This window comes from Schistocerca piceifrons, chromosome 2, assembly GCF_021461385.2.
Source record: "Schistocerca piceifrons isolate TAMUIC-IGC-003096 chromosome 2, iqSchPice1.1, whole genome shotgun sequence".
Lineage (NCBI taxonomy): Eukaryota > Metazoa > Arthropoda > Insecta > Orthoptera > Acrididae > Schistocerca > Schistocerca piceifrons.
In genome coordinates, this window is record NC_060139.1 from 750,660,229 (window position 1) to 750,683,503 (window position 23,275).

The 23,275-nt window shown below is 39.1% G+C and overlaps 1 protein-coding gene across 2 annotated transcripts in view; it reads right to left on the reverse strand.

Annotated features, from left to right (window-relative positions):
- LOC124775056 (serine/threonine-protein kinase mTOR) overlaps positions 1–23,275 on the reverse strand; it is a 269,759-nt gene that overhangs the window by 89,227 nt on the left and 157,257 nt on the right. For both annotated transcript variants that reach the window (XM_047249846.1, XM_047249847.1), the window contains 4 exons: positions 14,975–15,105; positions 7,519–7,723; positions 6,419–6,590; positions 2,212–2,392 (listed from right to left, as the gene is read on the reverse strand). In XM_047249846.1, the coding sequence (XP_047105802.1) occupies positions 2,212–2,392; positions 6,419–6,590; positions 7,519–7,723; positions 14,975–15,105 (689 nt within the window). The remainder of the gene's footprint in view (positions 1–2,211; positions 2,393–6,418; positions 6,591–7,518; positions 7,724–14,974; positions 15,106–23,275) is intronic.

The window sequence follows — 23,275 nt, forward strand, 5'->3', positions numbered from 1 at the left end:
GAAGAAATGCCAAGGAGAATAACCTTGGACCATAACAAATGACGTAGATTTAAGGACCCCACATTTTATTTTGTTTGTTCAGGTGGAGAGAAAGAAAACAAATTTTATCGCAGGAATTCTGCAAAAGACTGCATATGCTACAATTTAAGAAGGAAAACAACAATTTACTAACACAGTTTCAGGAAAAGTGTGTTTAATATAAATGAGAATGGAATTATCAGGAGTGGTAGGATTGTACTCACAATTACTTACTGCTCATCATGTTTGATCTTAAGTACTGCTTACAATTCTGAGACACGACATTTGTGTTTCTGAGAAGGAATTTTTGAATCAGCTTATTTTTACAGTAGTACCGCCAATGACGGAAAATTGGGGAAAAAATCACGCAGTCACAAATTTTTGTACAGTAGCAGGATGGGGTGCCATGAACAACATACTAGAAATCCTGACTGGTGTGGTGTGAGGCTGGGGAAGGGGAGCAGTTAAAGGTCAATTTTTAACATTTCTCACATTTATACAATGGAGTTATTTTAAGCTTATTAGCTGAGTACTTATTTGCAGTTATTAAGGGAACTATTACGTCAAGAAGTTCAACAGCTGGAGCTGTCTACTACACTGGAGAGCCTGTTCCAAGTGTAACAAGCTGTCAATATGTATTCGACAATGTTAAATTTTGTCCACTATCAACAGCTGAAATATTTTTCATGGCATGATAGGTACCAAATAGATCATCCCAGCTTCAGCTCTCTCCCCACATATGAAGAGGCCCAGTGCTTAAACTGGCTCCGTTTGCAACAGAAGTAGGTCATTTAGGTATAGTGGAACATCGGATATTTAAACATAAGTCAGGCAATGCATTAGAGAATATTACTGCCTAGACTTGAACATAATCAGTCCACTGCAAATAACATATTTACATCTACCTTGCAAGATATATTGTGGATGTGTGGAAAGAGCCTCCACTCAGTAAAGCCCATTTCTATAAGTGCCATTAATTTCTGAGTGTAAGAATTACACAGTCTACGATTAACACAAGTTATGGTGAGGGAAGTGCAGTAACTTTCTGGTCACTCACTAATTCTAAATCAAGTGAATATAACATGGTCACTCGGCTATACAATACACTGTCACTGAAAGACAGCAGCAAAGTGGCACATTTTCCAATGCCACCCTTTTCTCACCAACACAGTCTAGGTCACTGGCAACATCACACCAATAAATTAAACACTTCTCAACCACTGCTTGTAGGAATGTATTTTACATAAAAGCTCACTTAACAATTGGAAATAAGTACTCACGTAACACTAAAAACAGCACCATTATATAAACTTGAGTACAGTGAAGTTCTTTTGCCTACTCACATAAGAGAACTTGACAGGAAATGCTGAGAAGGTATAATAATCAATCTGTAAACTGAAAAGTGAGCAGTGCTCATGGTGGGTGATGTTGCCTTTCCCATAGGAACATTATAGTTGCCATACAAGATGACTAAGAATCAAGTTTCCCCTCTAGCAGTGTACGACATTGTGCAGAGATTTACATAGAATCTATCCACATTCATATCTTGTGTTAGTATTACTAGTGATCATAACCATATAACATGTAGTGTTAATGTACTTTGTGGAAAGTACCCCCGCCCCTCCCCCCAGGTATAAATACAAACTATCAGCTGTGATTCATAAGGTGAACTGCAGAAGCTTCTGTATAACTTTGTGAAACACCCTATAGTTGCTTCTTGTGACACAGTGGGGTATAGAGAGTAGGGACTCGCCTGCTTGCTCTTCAGTTTGCAGACCTACAAAGGAAGTATGTGCATGACCACAACACAGTGATCTGCCATCCTTCACGCATCTACACAATTAATCTCTTAATAGGGTTCTACTTCACTTAAACATGGTACACATTTTTCAAATTTGTTCTTAATCCACTTCTTTTAATGATAATCGTTGATTTTCTACCATTCAGTCAGTGATTTTTCCATCCTCTTTTTAATATGTTGTTCATGACACTCTCTCCTACCACCGTACAAAGATTTGCAACTGTACTAGTTATTTCTGTTGTTCATCCTTCTTTGGTTTTCATTGACTGAGTTACACATATAATTTCTTATTTCTCTATCGAGCTACTCTTTTCATTTTACTTTACCACACACAATAAACTCCTGCTAAAGCAGGAAAATGCAGACAGAGAATACATCCTTAAACAACTCACCATTCACCAAGGGCTTCGAGGCATCTCATTTGCCCAAGTGCTAACTCAACATCACCAGGACATTCATCTAGACGCTCTTCATATGAAATAAGAGCTTTCTCCCAGTTATGTAGTTTCTCATACCACCTCTCTTGGACTTTGAGGTCTGCACCCTGGTGATTCATCACATATTCAAGCAGACCTGAAAAAAAAAAAAACAAAGATCAATATTACATTAACACTAATAATAATAATAATAATCATAATCATATATGCTTATCATTTCTCAGTGGTGTTTTTTTGTTGGTACACCATATCTCCCATATGTCTTAACCAAAATTAATGACTGATATATCATTTTCAGGATTTGGTTCACCACTAATGACCAAAAATACACAAGAATTTAGAAGGTGCCATCTATTGACAATCTAATTTTACAATTATGCACAACAGTGGTTGGAGTTGTTTACTTTCTTTAGGAAAGCATTTGTACGTGCAAATAAACTGAATTACACCAATAGTCATCATCACAGATGAGTACTGTTCACGTCTCTAACTTAATTTATACTTATATAATAGAGGGAAACATTCCACGTGGGAAAAATATATCTAAAAACAAAGATGATGTGACTTACCGAACGAAAGCGCTGGCAGGTCGATAGACACACAAACAAACACAAACATACACACAAAATTCTAGCTTTCGCAACAAACGGTTGCTTCGCCAGGAAAGAGGGAAGGAGAGGGAAAGACATCTATTGACCTGCCAGCGCTTTCGTTCGGTAAGTCATATCATCTTTGTTTTTAGATTAATTTATACTTATTTATTTAACTTTTGATTCATAATTACTTTACAATATTTGCAACATAAAGTTACATTTCTCCTAACCTCAATACCATTAGTCTACAGTGCATATTTCTTTTTGTAACTTAATTCTTCATTACTTTATAGAATTTTTAGTAACCTCAATGCCATATCAAAATCTTAAACATTGTTAATGTATTTATGATAATTTTATTACCACCAAATTCAGTGCCAAAGAAATCAATGAACAAAATGTTTCGCAGTTCTATTCCAGGGTGATTCTATGTTTAAAAAAATGATGATTGTACAACAGTTAATAAATATGTCACTTTCAATTTGTTATATAGTGAGGCAATGGCTTACATCAGTATTGATTCTGCACAACTTGAAGAAATAAACAACATTCAGTTGTACCCGTAGAATTTTAAATCCATCTGGTTTACCACCTTACCAATTGCTTTTAAAGAAAAATGTTGTTATCACATTATTATGAGAAAGAAAGTTGTCGCTCACCATATAGCGGAGATTCTGAGTCGCAGATAGGCACAACAAAAAGATTTTCACACTTAAGGCTTTCGGCCAGTGGCCTATGTCAACAATAGACACACACACACACACACACACACACAAGCCTGCAGTCTCAGGCAACTCAAACCACACTGAGAGCAGCAGCACCAATGCATGATGGGAGTGGCAACTGGGTGGGGGAAAGAAGGAGGCTGGTGCAGGGAGAGCAAGGCATAGTATGGTAGGAATGGCAGACAGTGAAGTGCTGCAGGCTAGGTGGTGGGCAGGGGAGAGGCGGGGAGTGGGGGAGGGGGGAGATAGCAGAAAAGGAGAGAAATAGAGAGAAATAAATATAAAATAATAAATGAAAAGAAAAAACTGGGTGTGGTGGTGGAATGAAGGCTGTGTAGTGCTGGAATGGGAGTAGGGAAGAGGTCAGATGGGTGAGGACAGCAACTAACAAAGGTTGAGGCCAGGAGGGTTATGGAACATAGGATGTTCTGCAGGGAAATATCCTACCTGTGCATTTCAGAAAAACTGGTGTTGGTGAGAAGGATCCATATGACACAGGCTGTCAAGCAGTCACTGAAATGATGGATATCATGTTTGGCAGCGTGTTCAGCAACAGGGTGGTCCACTTGTTTCTCGGTGGCCATTTATGCGGACAGACAACTTGTTGGTTGTCATGTCTACGTAGAATGCAGCACAGTGGTTGCAGTTTAGCTTGTAGACCACATGACTGTTTCACAGGGAACCCTGTCTTTGATGGGATAGGTGTCATTAGCGACCAGATTGGAGTAGGTGGTGGTGGGAGGATGTACGGTACAGGTCTTGCATCTAGGTCTATTACAGGGGTATGAGCCCTGAGGTAAGGGATTGGGAGCAGGGGTTGTGTAAGGATGGACAAGTATATTGTGTAGGTTTGGTGGACGGTGGAATACCACTGTGGGAGGGATGGGAAGAATAGTGGGCAGGACATTTTTCATTTCAGGGCATGACAAGAGGTAATCAAAACCCTGGCGGAGAATGTAATTCAGTTTCTCCAGTCCTGGGTGATACTGAGTTATGAGGAGAATGCTCCTCTGTGGTCGGACGGTGGGGCTTTGGGAGGTGGTAGGAGACTGGAAAGATAAGGAATCGGAGATTTGTTATTTTACAAGGTTGGGAGGATAATTACGGTCAGTGAAGGCTTCAGAGAGACCCTTGGTAGAGTTCAAGAGGGACTGCTTGTCACTCCAGACGCGATGACCATGGGTGGCTAGGCTGTACGGAAGGGACTTCTTGGTATGGAATGGACGGCAGCTGTTGAAATGGAGGTATAGCTGGTGGTTAGAAGGTTTGATATGAATGGAGGTACTGATAAAGCCCTCTTCGAAGTGGAGGTCAACATCTAGGAAGGTGGCTTGTTGGGTTGAGTAGGACCAGATGAAGAAAATGGAAGAGAAGTTGTTAATGTTCTGGAGGAATGTGGATGGGGTGTCCTCACCTTCGATCCAGACTGCAAAGATGTCATCAATGAATCTGAACCAGCTGAGCGGTTTAGGATTCTGGGCGTTTAGGAAGGATTCCTCCAGATGGCCCATGAATAGGTTGGCATAGGATGGAGCCATGCAGGTGCCCATATCCATACCCCCGATTTGTTTGTAGGTAATGCCTTCAAAGGAGAAGTAATTGTTGGTGAGGATACAGTTGGTCATTGCAACTAGGAAGGAGGTTGTTGGTTTGGAATACGTCGGGCATTGGGAAAGGTAGTGGTCAATAGTGGCAAGGCCATGGGCATTAGGAATGTTAGCGTACAGGGAGGTGGCATCAACAGTGACGAGCAGGGCACCGTATTGTAAAAGGACAACTGTGGAGAGTCGGTGGAGGAAATTTTTGGCATCTTTCGTAGGAGGGTTGGTTCCAGGTAATAGGTTGAAGATGTTGGTCTATGAGAGCTGAGATTCTCTCAGCGGGGCACTGTAACCGGCCACAATGGGGCATCCTGGGTGATTAGCTTTATGGACTTTAGGAAGCATGTAGAAGGCAGGAGGTGGGGAGTGGTAGGGGTGAGTAGAGAGAAGGACTCTGGGGAGAGGTTCTGCGATGGGCCCCCGCCGCCCAACCTGCAGCACTTCACTGTCCTCCATCCCCACCATATTGTCCCTCCCGCTTCCCGCCCCAGCCTTCTCCTTACCCCCACCCAGTCGCCACTCCCATCATGCACTGGTGCTGCTGCTCACCATGTGGTTTCAGTTGCCTGAGACTGCAGGCATGTATGTGAGTTGCGTTTGCGTGAGTGTGTGTGCGTTTGTGTGTCTATTGTTGACAAAGGCCATTGGCCAAAAGCTTTAAGTGTGAATATCTGCAACTCAGGATCTCTGCTATTTGGTGAGTGGCAACTTTCCTCCTTATAATATTGTTACAATCCATCCTGGATTTTCCATTGATGAGACAACGATTCCCCATTTGACCTTATGCTTTATCAATGGTCATAGCGAAGGCTTTCACTATGACCATTAATAAAGCATAAGGTCAAATGCTTCAAATGGCAGGTTTGTATTTACCAGTACCTATTTTTCACATGGACAACTGACCAGATCGCATGTTCAGTGATATTTACATTAGTGCTGAAGACATGTACAGCCAAAAACTTAACAATGATCACAATATAAGTGCTAACATTCTTTACAAAGAAGTTTGGTAAAACAGAGACAATATATGCTTTCTACATGTTTTGAGTAAACCATATTGTACTGAATGATGTCGATTTTTTATAGTGAGACTATAATTTGATACTACTATTGATGACCGATCAGGATCGAGTGCAAAAAATTTGCAACGAACAAATAGTAATAGTAGTACTAGTATTTATTATAATATGCTATATAATGAAGACAGATGCAAAGCTTAAAAACTACTGCACTAATAGTTCACCTGCAGCTGCTTCTTTCTGTTGTAGTTTGTTGTTAATGGAGATAAGTGCCTCAAATACTTGGTTATTTGGTTCTTTGTGAAACTCATCCTCTTTATAATGAAGTGCTTTTGCATATGCTCTGCAGTGCATTGCACGTTCTCCTAACAACTGTGGATCCAGTGGCAATGGACCCTGAAAAGGAAATTAATTTTGATAATAATATACACAAATAATTCACATAAGAATACTCAGTTATCTACCATAAGCAGAACATTTAAATGGCAAACAGATACTTTTGAGTAAATGGAAATATAATGATACAATGCCAGAAATGGATATTTGATTTTCATAAAATGCTTTTATAAGATGGTAAAAGTGACAGTTGCTCGAAACGTTTGTGATGATAGTGTGAGTAACAATACGCTAAAGTTGTACTGCTACATTACTTAATAGACCATTTTCAAAAAATAGAATTTAGTATTTTGGTCTTCACTTCTTCATCATTTATTTCATTCCTGGTATGACCAACAAATAAGTGGTTAGGATGTTTCCACCTGTTGCTTGACGCTATGAAAGTTTTGGCAAATTAAGTTTTGCTTCCAAATTTATTGAATATTTCTTGCATTGCTGTTTTTAAACTGGTTTTGAATCTGTATTTTTTTTTAAGTCAGCGGCTTAGATCTGGAAAGAAACTCAGCTTTCGCTGTTGAAGTAGCGTGAATTTTTGGCACCCCATACAGTCTTCTTGGAAAATAAATATGTAGCATGTTTGCTGCAGTATTCTGGAGTTCACACCAAAGATCACTGACATATTCCTCAAATCTGACATGAAATTTTGCTGCTGGTTGAAGAGACGAAGACTAAGCCATACTGGGTGTCTTCCAAAATGTACTTGCATTATCAAAGTTCATTTTTATCTACTCTGACCTACCACTAGTACAGCAATAGTCATTTTTTACTTCACATAGTGACAGAGGAAAAATATGTGTAAAATATTCAGTGCTCGATATAAAGTGGCACCATTTATGTTATTATTATCTGTGTTGGTTCTATTTCAAAGCCAATCACAAAATTTTTATTCATACACATACTGAATCTTCGATTAAATGAAGATACATACCTTATCACAGTGTTCCATGAATTCTGCAAGGTTCAGAATAGTCTGTGTTATTTCAGGAAGGTCTGGAACCATAAGAGCCTGTTCCAAACTCTGAATTAGCTCATCCTGTAGTGATTTGCTAAGTTCAGTCCAGCAGGAGACAAATGCGGCATTGAAAAGATCACGTGGTAATTGAGAATATGTCTGTGCCAGAGCCCAACATGATCTGAAACATTTAAAAAAAAGAAAAACAAATGATACGCTGTAGCAAGCACATTTTTCTGTCAGATATTGATGACTGTATCCAGCCTATGTCAAATAAAATTAGAAATATTTCTTAGAACACATTCAAAGTCTATATCAAAACAGTCACAATTATGATTCTTGATGTTTTTAAACACTTAATTACTTTCATTTTTATGTTTTCTGGCATTCCTTAGTTACTTCTATATTCTTAGGAAGTGATCTGTTTACTGCAGATAAATGAAAGGCTGTTTTCACTTCTTTTTATACGCGAATCATTTTCAGTGGCCTGCAATATATGTTTCTTTTGTGTATAACAATTGCTTCACATAGCAACTATAGATTTGTTACTACATTACATGTTTTTGTTAGTCTTTTGCTGTTAGGTGCGAAACAACTTTTTGTAGCACAAGTTTTGTGAGGTTAAATGACCTTTTTTTCCATTTAAGATTTGTGGACTTATTAGTGCATATGTGCCATCCAGGAGATGTACTTAGTTTCGTACACAGCATGTCCGATTTTTGGCATTTTATGAGCACGTTTCAATTCACTTCCACTGTTCACTGTGTTTTGTTTTGGTTTGTTTACTGTATGTAGTATTGCCAACTGTCACTCTGTGTTTTTCCTTCATCTTTTGTTTGTGTTGTAGTGTCTGTATTGTTTAATCTTGTTTTGTTTGTTTGCAATGGGCACGCATATTTTTTAAGTTATTGTTTAGTCTGGGTATGTTCTACATCTCTGTTTGTTATTGACCGATGAGTTTTTACTTATACTGATTTGGTCATTTGTTACTTTCTTGTACATTGCATGAGCTCTTTGCATGTGAAAGTTTCCTTTAATATTGGTTCATGTCCTAGCTTTATAAGGTGTCCAGCAAAGCTGGAGTGGCTATTTTCGTATTTCCAGCTTCTTACGTGTTCTTTTATCTAGCTTTGAAATATATGCCTGTCGATTCCCAGGTAGATGGATTTGCAGTCTTGACATTCTAACTGACATACGTCGGCTCCTTGGTATACGTCTTGTTGTTCCACTGGTGTTTATAAATGTGATTGGAGTGTATAATCCTTGTTTCTTCAGTACATCTGCTGTTCTGTGTCTGTGTCTTTATGTCATCATTTCTTTTTGTTGGTCATGTCATGGGTGTTCCCGTTCTGTGTGTTTGGGTGTACAGGAATATCTGTGTTGTTTGTGTGCTGTTTATTTTCAATTTTCGTTAGTTTTGTTTTGATTTTGTAGTTGAGTTCTTGCATTATCTGCATGTTACATACACTGGTTTTGTCTCTGAGCTGTATTGTTTCTAATTCTTTTTCATCGTTTTCTCCACGGAGTGGGATTTTGTTCAGATGTATTGTATGTTGGGAACCTACTAGTTTGTGGTTTTCTGTGTTTCCGTGTGGCATGTATAATTGTACCTGTTGCTGTTGGCTTTCTGTGGATGTGAAATTGTGCTTATTATAGTATCTCTCTCTACTATATTTGTTTATAATGTAACTGGATCGATAAAAAATCTACTCACCAAGCAGTGGCAGGAGAACACACACATAAAAAAAGATTTTACTTTACAAGCATTTGGAGCCACCGGATCCTTCTTCTGGTTGATGGGTTGAAGGGAAAGGAAGAGGGGTGAAGGAAAAGGACTCGAAAGGTTTAGAAAAAGGGGTAGAGTTTGGTAAAGTAACCCAGAACCCCGGGTCAGGGGAGACTTACCGGATGGAATGAGAAGGAAAACTGATTCATGGGGACTGCCAAAAACTCATTATTTCATTTTGTTATATTTGTTTGTGTGTTTCTTTTTCTATGGTGAGCTGAATATAAAAATCAAATAAATATTGTCCCTGAAATGGATATTTTTATTTATACTGTTTATGTCTGCATGCATGAAGCTGGTTTATTTTCTCTACTGATTCATCTACCATACTAAGCCATTTTCAGTTGAATTTCAAAATGAGGGTTTACTGAACTTCCTAGATCTGCAAATTTTGGGGTGGATTCAAAACTGAATATAGACAATTTATCATAAGCCACATACAACAGACCTAATTATCATGACTGACTCATGTCACCCAGCTGCACAATAATGTGTGTATTTTTCTTCATGTTCTATTGGGTGGCAAAGTTATGATTGGAGAGTGTCACAGTTAATAAAGAAATTAATACAATACTACAGGTTGGTTTAGCTAATGGGTCTGCAGTTAAAAAAAATTCAGATTTAGATAAAAAGATTTACAATAAAGTACAGAAGCAGACAACCTTGAGGTCGTCAGAGACAGAGTACAAGCTCAGATTGTTTGAAGGATGGGAAAGGAAATCAGTCGTGCCTTTTCACAGGATGTAGCCCAACATTTGCATGTAGCAATTTGGGAAAATCACACAAAACCTAAATTGGTATGGCCAGATGTGGGTTTTAACTGTCATCCTCCCAAATGTGTCTATAGTGTGTTAACAACTGCACCACTTCGCTTGGTGAACTTTTGTGATACAAACCATCACTAGAAATGAAGTATTATTCACAGCTTAGCTTCAAAATATATTGAAATGCAAACTGATGACATATATTCATGTATTCAACATCACTCTTCCCTGCCAACACATTTTCTTTATACTTTTTTCCACTCCCATCATTCGTGCATCAGTTCTTTCTGTATGGACTTAATGTTGTGTTCATGGTTTTCTTAATTTCTCCACCATCATAGAATTTCTTCTTTTTTGATTTGTCTAGCTCTGGGACTGACATCTCACATGATGTTCACAACATCACTCATGCCAATCTTTGTCTCAATTTCAATCTGAAACTTAGAATGTTGATTGAAATGATTATACTGGTAATTGGATTAACCCTTTGACTGCTGCGGACGTGTTAGCTCATCATGCCTCGCCGTTCCCTTGGTGCGCCTGATGTGTAAACACACAGCCTTGGGTCTTCCCTACAGCATTAAGGATGTGTTTACGTGTCCGCACCACCGGCCTTCCCACCATTAGGGACGAGTTTAGGGGCGCTGAGTCACAGCTACCTGAGCGCTACGGACATGTATACATGCAGAGCTGTCTTTCCGCCCTGCTCTTCTAGTAGCTGTTCAGTGGTCTGACTGCGTAGTTCGAGAGTGCATATATCTTTGTTGCTGTGTTCACTCTTTGCAGAATTTGACTTAAATTCCTGTATTTTCATCAGTTTTCTTGTCTTCTATGTGAGAAATGTCACGTCATTGTGGTTGCACAGATAAAGGAATCCTGGATATGCTCACTAAGAGTGACAGTGAGTGTGAATTATTTGACATTACTAACAGTGATGAGTCTTCAATAGACTCTCGAAGCTGTAGTCCTCAGCCCTTTACATCACAGGGGAGAGCAAGAATTACAGTCAGCAGTTACTCTGAATCTGAGGAATCAGAAAGTGACTGTGAAATGTGAAACGGTTCAGAAAAGAGCACGCTTAAGTGACACATTTGACTGGAAAGAAACCGATTTCCAGCCATTAAACCATTACTTCGATGACTCGAGTTCAGGATACAAATTTCAATCAGATACTGACCCAAGCATTCTTTCATTTTTTGTGATATTTATGTCTCAAGAACTGTTGCAATTTATTGCAGACGAAACAAATCGTTTTTACGTTTACACCAGAGAAAATACTACAGAATCTGTGAATTCTCAACTGTCAAAGTGGAAACACACTGGATTTGAGGAAATGTATTGTTTTGTTGCTGTTTGCCTTCTATTGACGCAAGTTAAGAAGTTAAAATTAAGTGATTATTGGTCCAGAGATACACTTTTGAACAAACCAGTTTTTAGCGAAATTATGTCCCGAGACCGTTTTTGTCTACTTCTGAGAATGTTACACTTCAGTGATAACTCTGCAAGTATTGGAGGCAACAGCCAATTTAAAATTAGGACGATTGTTGACAAAGTTTGTAAGACATTTCGTAATTAATTTTGCCCACATCACAAGCTTTGTATAGATGAAAGTCTCTTGCTGTTCAAAGGACCACTATCTTTTAAGCAATTTATTCCAACCAAGTGAAGTAAATTTGGAATATAGACATTTGTACTGTGTGTATACAGGTGCAACAACAGAAATTGGGTTCCACAATGTGGGAAAACCTGGCAATGTAGTGGTGGGAAAACGTGGCAACGTAGTGGCAACTCTTATGGGACCATATTTGGAACAGGGTCGTATTCTATATGTCGATAACTGGTAATCCAGCCTGGACCTGTTCCTCTTGTTTCACAACCATGTAACACCTGCACGTGGCACTGTTCATAAAACCGGCGCAACATGCCAAAACTGCAGAAGAAATTAAAACGAGGAGAAAATGAGTTTAGGTCCACTGAAAAGGTCCTTGCTATCAATTGGTGTGATAATAGAGAGGTATACATAATGACCACAAGCCACACAACACAAATGGTTGACACAGAGAAGACTGACAGAAATACTGTCGAAAAAATAAAGAAACCGCAGTGTATTGTAGATTACAATTCGAGTATGGGTGCAGCTGACCGTGGTGACATGGTACTGAGCTCAGTGGGATCAGTGCGTAAGACTGTGAAATGGCATAAGAAATTTTTTTTCATATTCTGGATTTGTGCATTCTAAATGCTCATGCTCTCCACTGGTCGGTAAAAGGGCAAAAAATGGCACTCGCAGAGTTTCACCTTCCTCTTGTAAGGGATATTGTAGGAAAATATGCTACAGAATGGAGAAAAGCTGATGGGGGAAGGCCTATGATGACGAGAAACCTCTGCAATTCACAGGGAGACATTTTCCGGCTGTTATCATGAGTGAACATTCACAGAAAAGTATGCTAATGCGCAGATGCATGGTTTGCACGAAACAGAAAGTGCACCGGGAAAATATATACCTGTGCAAAACTAGCAATGTTTCATTATGTGTTGCACCCTGCTTTGAGACTTATCATACAAAGAAGCATTACTAATTGCTGGTCCTTTACTAATCACTGGTCCAAAGCCCGGATTGAAAAGAAGGATGGGACATAGATGCAACAGGTGTAAAATTATTCATACGAAGCCTGACTTCTTCATATGTAGCAGTTTACTGGCAAACGAATGGACTTTGTGATTGAGATTGTGCAATATCTGTACTGTGGCAAATATAATTACGCCGAGAACATTGCGCCAGTATAACAAAATCTATACAAAATCTCTGGGTACGATACATTTAAATTATTAACACGTAACATGGACAGTTATATTCTTTTATCCTTAGTAGTACAAATGTAGATCACACTCAGTCTACTTGTACAAAACATGTTTTCCATAACTGATTTAAACACCTTTGATCAACGAGAAACAAAATGCCAAAGTTAAAACTATTTTCTAAGTACGATTTTTCTTGCTACTTTGCCTCTGTTGTTAGCCAATATTGAAAATTAAACTCATTGTTCTGGGGAGGGTGGGGGGCTTAAAATTTGTTGTTTGAATGAGACTGGCTTTAAGCATTAACAGAAAACGGTATATGAAAAAGAAGTATCAAATACATCCTTCTTTCATCTTTTCATAAAAATCAAAACCTTCTCAACTAATTTGAAGATTATCGGAAAATAGTAGGGGAATAAAATTTTTTATCCCTTATCGTTGTGCAGTCGATCTATTGCACTCTAAATTTCATTTTCATCATGCGTTCACACTACTAGACATGCTAACCCGAAGTTTAAATTGTTTTCAGGTCTGATTTTCGCACTCAACTTTCATTCCAGCTGTACAGCTTGGTATGTTTTATGGAGCATAGTTTTTTTAGCAAAATCAGAATGAAAATACTTTTGATGCTGTTACAAAATCTTCAATTTTGTGCTTAATTCATTCAGTACTGAAAAGTGTATGGAAATGAAACATTATATTTAAGAACCTTGTGTTCTTAGGTTACTACATGCCAAGTTTAACGTTCGTCATAGCATTAGTTCCGGAGATGCAAGAAGCTAAACTTCAAAATTTTTTCGGGCGCCTATTTTTTTGGCCAATTTACCTACAATTTTCTGGCTCAATATGGCTCGTAAAATTCTTTTCATTATTATTCCTAAGAGAATGCATAAAGTTGTACTAGATAGCCAAATTTTATTTCTTTACAAAAACTATTGCCTGAGATATTACAGCTTAAAGGTGCCACAAGTCGTATTCAGCCGAAAAATATTCAGCACAGAGCAGGTTGAGCAGAGCGGGCCGATCCGGTCCCGGCGGCGGCTCCGAGAAACAGGCACGCAGTGCAGGTAGACGGATTACGCTACAGGCTGCGGTGCCTCAGCACGCTAAGCCTTCAGCAGTCAAAGGGTTAAAGTTAAATCATTATACACATCACTTGTGAAATTAACAGTGAATAACATGATCTTGAATTTGAATTTTTTAGCTGATTAATCAGAACCTAAGTGAATATGATTTTGTTAAGCTTTGGATGTGATAGATATAATAAATGTCTTAAAGATGCTATTAGATAAAAGATTATGTAATTAATGTCACAAACCTGCAAATCAATTAAAAATAATGTAACTTCTCATTTTTAAAATTAAAGTTCTTACTATAAAATACAAACTCCTAATTCATGCATTTGCAGGTTGGTTTTGAAACCAAACTGCGTTTTTGTTGAAGGATAGTAGTAAACCATAATACAATCACATCTGTATAAAAGAAATCCTCCCTTGACTAATCTGTATGATATGCTAGACCTCATACACTGCCAACTTCAATCAATGACAAATGCGAAACTTTGAGCAGAGAATATCACCATGTCTTCCAAAGTCTCTCTACCCAACATTTCAGGACTAGCATCTCTATGAGGAAGGATGTCATGAAGAATGGTTTATTAACAGCCTAAAGTTTTAGTTTCATTATGACTCTTTTACTTCACATTACAACAAAAAAACATTCCTGACATTAAAGTTGAATTGGTTCAATAGTCAGACTAGGTTATCTGCTATTTGCTGATGATACTGTGCTGTTTAACTTATTAATGAACAACTTAATATGAGAGTTACAAATGTTAAAAGAAACACTGTTTGAAATAATGATGTTATTAACAATCAATGAAACAATGGCAAATCCAGGATGGAATGTGAGAGTCTTTTTGTTGTGCCTATCTGTGACTCAGTATCTTCGCTATACGGTGAACTGTAACAATCAATGAATTCTTTTAAGTGCATTAACTGCTTCAAAAGTGGCATTAAATATTTTCTCCCTTTTCTTACATAATGTGCACAGCTGCACAGATTTTAATATTTCTAGTATATACCTAAGGGCTGGAGATGGTGACTCTTTCAAAAGTTCAATACTCAATCTGCGAAGCCATTCTAACCAGTCATCCTTTGATACTCTCCTTGTTGCAGTCCAGGCGCGTTGCAGATTGGCTGGAGAAACGTGCAACTGAAACACAAAGTAAATATTTCAGTCGACACAATTGTACACAGAAATAGAAAATCAGGCAAAGCCTAGAATAACTGCCAGAAAGCCAGATCATTATTCACCTTTACATTAAGTAGTAAAAGAAGAAATGTTGCTCCACTGGTGTACGAAACTGACTTTCTCTACCACTGACCACTGCTTCCAACAGACGGGCAGGGGAAAATGCAAAAAAGGGCCAAATACTTATTCATTGTTAATTTCACAAGTAATATGTATTACAATTTATCTTTAATCAATTACCAGTACAAATGTTGCAAACAACATTCTAAGCTTCAGATTCAGATTGAAACAAAATTTTTGTATGAAATTGATGAACATTATGCTGCTTATTGAAAGAACAGGCAGATAGAAAAACCCATTCTACAATGATTACCAACAAGGATAAAGATTATAATTCACAGCATGGGATGTTAAAAAGTGTTGCTTGTACCTAAAGAGTACAGAAAAAGGAAACAAAAAATCATCTCAGATAACTTAGGTGCTCACCTTGTAGATGAAAATGGGTGAGAGGTGTGTCATTCAATCCTTATCATGAGATCAAAATTGTTACTAATGGGTTAAACAAACAACAGTTTGCAGTTGAATAGCTTTTAATGATATTTGATAGCTTGTCAAAATATAATTAAAGTAATACAACATAATTTCAATGTCTGCAGTGAAATGTTTCACAAAAGTATAAGTAAATATGCATAATGTCCTGTACTTCTCTTTTTAAGTGCTACTGTATGCCATAACAACTTGACTTAGAAAAGCAATAACTTGGTAAACATAAATGTTACAAGCATTAACTCCACAGAAAAATACTTGTAGCTTTGTATACTATCTGCTGCTGAAATCCTTGCTTCAATATCTAACACTATTATGAAATTTTAAGAATACCTATTTCACTAAAGGGATGTCTAAATTTTGTGCCTTCTGGGGCTGAATCAAGTAACAACAGTTGTTATTTATGTGTCTGTTGGTCCTGAAGGAGAGCTCTCACTGAATGCCTCTTCTTTTTTTTTTGTGGCTGTTCACTGACTAGCAATCAATTAGGCAATAATGATCCATGTACCAGCCCAGAGTTCCAATCAATGTGTGAACCAATAACTTTCCATTACTGTGTTGTGATACCAATAACTTCTCTCTTCACGGGACTAGAATCTTGTGTTCATAACAAGTAACATTAAATTATCATCAACAGACATAAGAAAAAAATAGACATGGGAAAAACAAATAAATTATAGGAAAAGTAGCTAGCCAGGCCCTCTTAGAATTTTTTTGGGTACATACCTTATGCCTGCAGTAAACTTCTAGAAAATCTTTTGCACCAGAATATAATTTTTAGAGTCATTTTACAACCTTGTCGGTGTATCCAGAGATTCCTATCTCAATACATGCAACTGGGTTTGCTCAGTCTCATTGCCAGTGGCACACAAATCATTGTGTTTATGATGCAAGCAGTGCTACAAGGAAAGAACATGCCTCCCAGTGCCACATACCGCCATGTGGTAACAGCCAGCTTCTTCCAACTTGGAATAAAGATGCCAACACATCTAGTGAAGAACCACTTGCATGTTGTTCTTGATCAATGCTCAGACACTGAGACTGGGTGTTATTTACATGCTGACCACTATGAGGGACTTGAACTTTGCAAGGTTTACTAGGCATAGTAAACCTAAAGTTCAAATTTGACTATACCTGGACTTAGTTTTCAGAATCGCACCTGTGTTTTGTGAAACGCATTTTGCTTAATAAATAAGCCACATAGCATTGCTCAGCACTTGTTACATCCTCATCCTCATAAGAAAATATGTATATGTCATAATGCAAGACACAAATAACAGTGCAGCCACAACTAACTGGAGTTAATTTATTCACATATAAATGAACAACAAACATAGAAGCTGATACAAGTAAATGGTAAGATCATATCTGAGAACGAGTGCCTGCTGCACTGTCATTATAAGGAGCAGAACTCCGGTAGACGGTGTGCCAGCTGATGTGCCATGCGCAGAAGTCCTATCAACCAATGCAGAAGGCCTCTGGTGCCCAGCCCATGCAGATACTGTTGGTGGACAATTATACATTATGTGATCAAAAGTATCCGGATACCCCCAAAAACATATGTTTTTCGTATTAGGTGCATTGTGCTGCCACCTTCTGCCAGGTACTCCATATCAGCGACCTTAGCAGTCTTTAGACATCGTGAGGGAGCAGAATGCGCTCCGTGGAACTCACGGACTTCAAACGTGGTCAGGTGATTGGGTGTCATCTGTAGGCAAGATAACCCACACTCCTAAACATTCCTATGTCCACTGTTTCCGATGTGATAGTGAAGTGGAAATGTGAAGGGACACATACAACACAAAAACATACAGGCCGACCTCGTCTGTTGACCACTGACAGTTGAATAGGGCCGTAATGTGTTATAGGCAGACATCTATCCAGACTGTCACACGGGAACTCCAAACTGCATCAGGATCCATTGCAAGTACTATGACAGTTAGGCGGGAGGTGAGAAAACTTGGATTTCATGGTTGAGTGGCTGTTCATAAGCCACACATCATGCTAGTAAATGCCAAATGACGCCTTGCTCGGTGTAAGGAGCTTAAAAATTTGACGACTGAACAATGGAAGAACATTGTGTGGAGTGATGAATCACTGTACAAAATGTGGCAATCCAATGGCAGGGTGTGGGTATGGTGAATGCCCGGTGAATGTCTTCTGCCAGTGTGTGTACTGCCAACAGCAAAATTCAGAGGCGGTGGTGTTATGACGCGGTCGTGTTTTTCAAGGAGGGGGCCTGCACCCCTTATTTTGTGTGGCACTACCATAGCACAGGCCTACATTGATGTTTTAAGCACCTTCTTGCTTCTCACTGTTGAAGAGCAGTTTGGGGATGGTGACTGCATCTTTCAACACGATCAAGCACCTGTTCTTAATGCACGGTCTGTGGTGGAGTGGTTACACGACAATAATGTCCCTATAATGGACTGGCCTGTACAGAGTCCTGACCTGAATCCTATAGAACACCTTATGATGTTTTGGAATGCCAACTTTGTGCCAGGCCTCACCGACCAACAACGATACCTCACCTCAGTGCAGCAATCTGTGAAGAATCGCTTGCCATTCCCCAAGAAACCTTCCAGCACCTGACTGAACACATTCCTGCGGGAGGGGAGCTGTCATAAAGGCTAAGGGTGGGCCAACACCATATGGAATTCCAGCATTACCAATGGTGGGCACCACTAACTTTTAACTCATTTTCAGTCAGGTGTCCAGATACTTTTGATCACATAGTGCAAGTGTAGCGTGCTGGTGGCCTGGTGCCATGGCGTATATCCAGGTACTGCATACAGAATTATAGCACCCCCCTCCCCATGGGGAAAGGGTGCTCCTCTGATGCAGATTTCAGGATGACTGAAGAAGCATCTATAGCCTCTGCGGCAGGTGCTGCAGGCAATGAGAGTGGCAGCACAAGGAGGTTCCGGGCTGGAACAGGTGAGTATGGGCAGAAGCAACATATCCGTGCCCGCGCCCAGCAGCTGTCCCCCTGTGAAATACAGTATGAGAGGACTGGTGACAATAGCACAAGTAGAATTTCAGCGTCTAGGACCTCGATGTTGTGGAACAGTGCCGACAATGAAGCTGGCAGCCACTAAGATGAGGGTGTCGGGACACGTATGGTGAAGGACCTGAAGGCCCCGGACTTGACGGCGATGACCCAGCTGGCAGGGAAAATTCTGGCGGCAGTGTCGTAGTGGGAAAGGCCAGCAGATGTGCCAGGCGGCCAGATAATGGAGGAGTGGCATGAGGCAGTGACATTACAAGGAGGGCTGGTCTGCTCATGCAGCAGAGACACCCCACGAGACCTGAGGCCTGGACAGGTACTGAGGGAGAAGACGAAGGCAGCAGTGCAGACCCCTGGCCCTTGCCAAGGCACAAAGATACAGCTAATCGTGGTGACATTCTACCACCCTCCATCCCCCCTCACTGGTGACAGCCATGGAATCCACTTTCTTCTGCAGCCAAACCCACTGAGCCCAGACTGTGGAACCAGGGATGACCTGAGACAATGGATACGCTGACGACCATTGGTGGAGCAGAATGAACAGATGTAGGAGGATGCATGACTGATGACAATGGAGCATCTTGTCCAGACTCCACGGCCCATCGGTGCAAATCTGTAGGAAGTCAAGAAGTATGTCAAGGCACCCACTGTGGAAGAGTTTGCAATTTACTATGTTGTTTGAACCTTGAAAGTGTGGACTAGATGTTCAATCTTGCCGTTAGAAGGGAGTGGAAACGAGGAGCAGTCACATGGTGAAGGCCTTGACGGATTCAGAAATCTTGGTGGGACTGAGACACAAACTGCAGAACAATACCCATCACAAGCACATTAGGCAACCACTCAACAGAAAAATGTTTGGAGAGGACCTGAATCATGGCTGTGGCTGACATAAGAGGACAGTGGATAACATTTGGAAATTTAGAGAAAGTATTTCCAACCAACATCCAATAAAAGTTGAGGAAGGGTCCAAGAAAATCAGCAAGGAAGCATTCCCACAGACACTGCAGTGTGGCACATTGAGAGAGCACTGCCCGTGGCACTGCCTGTTGGGTAGCATATTGAGAGTATGCTGTCATTGGTGCCAGGCCAAAACATGTTCTGACAGGCCAATGACTTGGAACAGGAGACCCCTAATGTAGGCACTGGAGCACATCCCACCACAGGGCATCAGAAGAACACTGGACAATGGCCTATCTGTAGTTAGAACACCCCCATCAAATACTGAAAGGCAGTACGCAGGGCAAAATAGATACACAAAGGATCAGAAGCCCTGCCCAGAGGCCTATCGGGCCAACCGTGCTGAACAAGATGAACAACTTGAGACACAAACACAGATTGATAGTGACAGTGGCTGTGATCTGGGAGCCTGCGATAAAGAAACCCTTCCACTGTACAATGCACCTCAATATCTACATGAAAACAAAAGAGTTCATCTTGTTCAAAAGTAGGATCCAATCCCATCAGAAGCCACGGCAGTGCATCGGTATTGGCATGTTGTGTGGTAGGCCAAAAATGTATTTCATAGATGTAGCAAGACAGAAACAAAGCCCATCGCTGGAGGCAATGTGCCACTTTGTTGGGCAAGAAAGCAAGCTTGCAGTCAGTAATGAAGTGGAACTCAGACCCCTACAAAAACACATGAAACTTTTTGAGAGCATAGATGATAGCAAGTGTTTTCTTTTCAACTTGGCGCTGCTGAGCAGAGCTGAGCGTTCCTAATGCAGAAGCTATGGGGCATTCAGAAATATCCTCATAACAGTGTGTGAGAATGGTCCTGAGTCCATACTGAGAGACATCCATAGCCAAAACCAGTTGGTGGCCAGAATGGAAAGTAGCTAAACAAGAAGCAGAATGTAATTTGGATTTCAAAAGTGTAAACATGCGACCACAGGCTGATGTCCTCTGAAAAGAAATGTTCTTGTGGAGCAGCTCGTGCCGAGGATGGCGCAACGTGCCTCACCTGAAATGAATTTGTGATAATATGAAATTTTAACTAAAAATGCTTGGTGGTGTTTGACACCGGTAGGGTGAAGAAGATCTGTGACAGCATCAAAATAATGATGTTGTGGTTTAACACCACCCTGAGGAATCTTAAACCCCAAATACACAATGGGTGGCTGAAAAAAGTGTGACTTGTCTAAATTGCATTTCAACTCTGCAGTTTGTAAGACCGTGAACAAGGTGTGTTATCTTCAGTGGGTTTGTTTATTTTCCTTCTGGAAAACTGTTACATGTTAACCTTTAAAGAAACATTTCATACAAAATATTTACATTTGTAAAATGCTGTTTATTTATGATAAGTCTAAAGTTTCTAGTTTTACAGTACCTTTGAAAATAAAGTAGATGCTCACATTTGTTTACATACATCACATGGACATATTGGATATATATGCTAGTAGCTTTAGAGGTTTACTAGGCTATCTACAGCTTGTCGTCTGCAAACAGCAAAATTTTATTTTATTTCTGTTTATTATGTATTTCTGACTAAGAATGACTATTTATCATATTGTTTAGTGTGTTATTTACAGTTTTTTATGGTACAGTGTTTCTATTTTTTTGTGCCAAGATGACATGCTTATTTCTTTCATTCTTGTCATTACACATTCATTTTATATGATTTCTTGCCAAGCACAGAGTTTGCTCCATGATTACTTGTTGTTGTGACTGTTTAGTGTTAATTTGTTTGTTTTTCACTTATTCATGCTTCAACGGTGAATTTTATTTGTGGCTGGATGGTGTTTTATGTCCCCATGAAGTTCTTTTATATGAAATTGTGGTTCAACTATGAGGCAAATAATATTGTCTACATATCTGTACTAATATTTTATTTTGTACTGCTTTGGTTTTACTATTTTGTCAAAGATTTAATTTTCTGATTCATGGAAATGTTAATTAGGAGACCAGTGATTAGAGATTCCTTCTTGTTGAGAGTAAAATCTGTTGTTGAATGTAAAGCAGGTTGGCTCCACGATGAGCTTGAGTACAGCTGATATATCTTGAATGTTTGTTGTGGGTATGTTTCCTTGTAGATGGATATTTCTTTCTACGATGTTGATGGTTTCTTCTGTTGGAATTTGTGTACATGGAGATTATATAAAATGAAATTATTGTTGCTCTGTTTGGTGTGTTACCATTTTTTATTTTTTCTATTAAGTCACTTCAGTTTTTCTGTCTTCTTTTTTGGTGTGTTTGTATATTGTCTGTAGCAGTGTGTCAGGATTTGTTTGGCTAAGTAGTATGTGGTGCTGTGGTAAAATTAATCAGTGGGCATATAGGGATACCTGGTTTGTGAATTTTAGGCAATGATTTTAGAGTGGGGACCTTGGGATTTTTCTGTATCCTTCTTTTAATCTGTGTGTCTGTGAAAATTGTTTCTTTGTTTTCCCATGTTTTCTGTAAGTTTCTTTGGTATGGGTTTGCTGAGTCACTTGTTGATTCTGTGATGATGTGTTTTGGATGAATTCTAATTTTTTGTCAATGTATCCTTTTCTTTTATGAGTACAATTGAACTGCACTTGTCAGACTTTGTTATTATGGCATTTTATTATGTTAATTTCTTCTGTAGCTTTCTGCAGGTTTTTCACTAGTTGCCATTATGTTTTCTTTCATGGTGGTTTTATTCTCTCTGATTGTGTGTTTTATTTTCTCAGTGACTAGTTCTCTTTTTAAGTTTGCACTGAATTCAGATGTGTGTTCAATATTTCCTGTTGCTTTATGATGGGTACAGTTTCTGTCATATTCTCTACTGTCCTGTGTGAGACCATTGTGTTTATGTTACATTTGGGACCCTTCTTGTTCAGATAAATTTATGTCTGTTAAATTAACCACTCCTTTGTGAAAAGTGTGTTTGCTGTACTGATGATGTGATTGATGATGTTTGTGTGATTTATGATTTTGGCGAGTTTCTTTTGTTGGATTGTCTGTTTTCTTTCTATTATGTATCGGTATATGTTCTAACCCTGTGCATTAATTCATCAAAAAATGGTGGACACTTTATATGGTTTGGTAGTTCTGAACATAACCTGTATAGTTCAATGTTCACTGCCTTTTCCTTAAAAAAAAAAAAAAAAATAAATAAAAAAAAATAAAAAAAATACAGAGACTGGATTTCTTACTTTATCCACGTAATTTCAGTTTTACATTTTGTCTGTTGTGTTGTAGATGACTTGTTTCTTACAGTTGTGATTAAATAGCTGGGTATTATTTTATAGGCCAAACATACTTACTTGAATTTTATGTTAAGTATTGTTTCTTGACGTTTGATGGTTGTGCTCTGGAATTTGTTAAAGAGCTGGGAAGAAAATATCTGGCTTGGCATAGAAATAATCATCTTGTGAATGTAACTCTTCCGTGGTTGCATCCTTAACAGCAATATCAACGAGGTACTTGAAGCGCACTTGAATGGTCACTGACAATTGTTGAAAAATGGCTGGTGTGCTAACCACACCAAACGGGAGGCACTGATACTGATACACTCTGAAGGGTGGGTTAATCACAAGGAACCATTTAGAAACCTTATCCAATGGAAACTATGAACAGGCTTCAGACAAATCAATTTTGGAGAAAAACTGGCCCCCA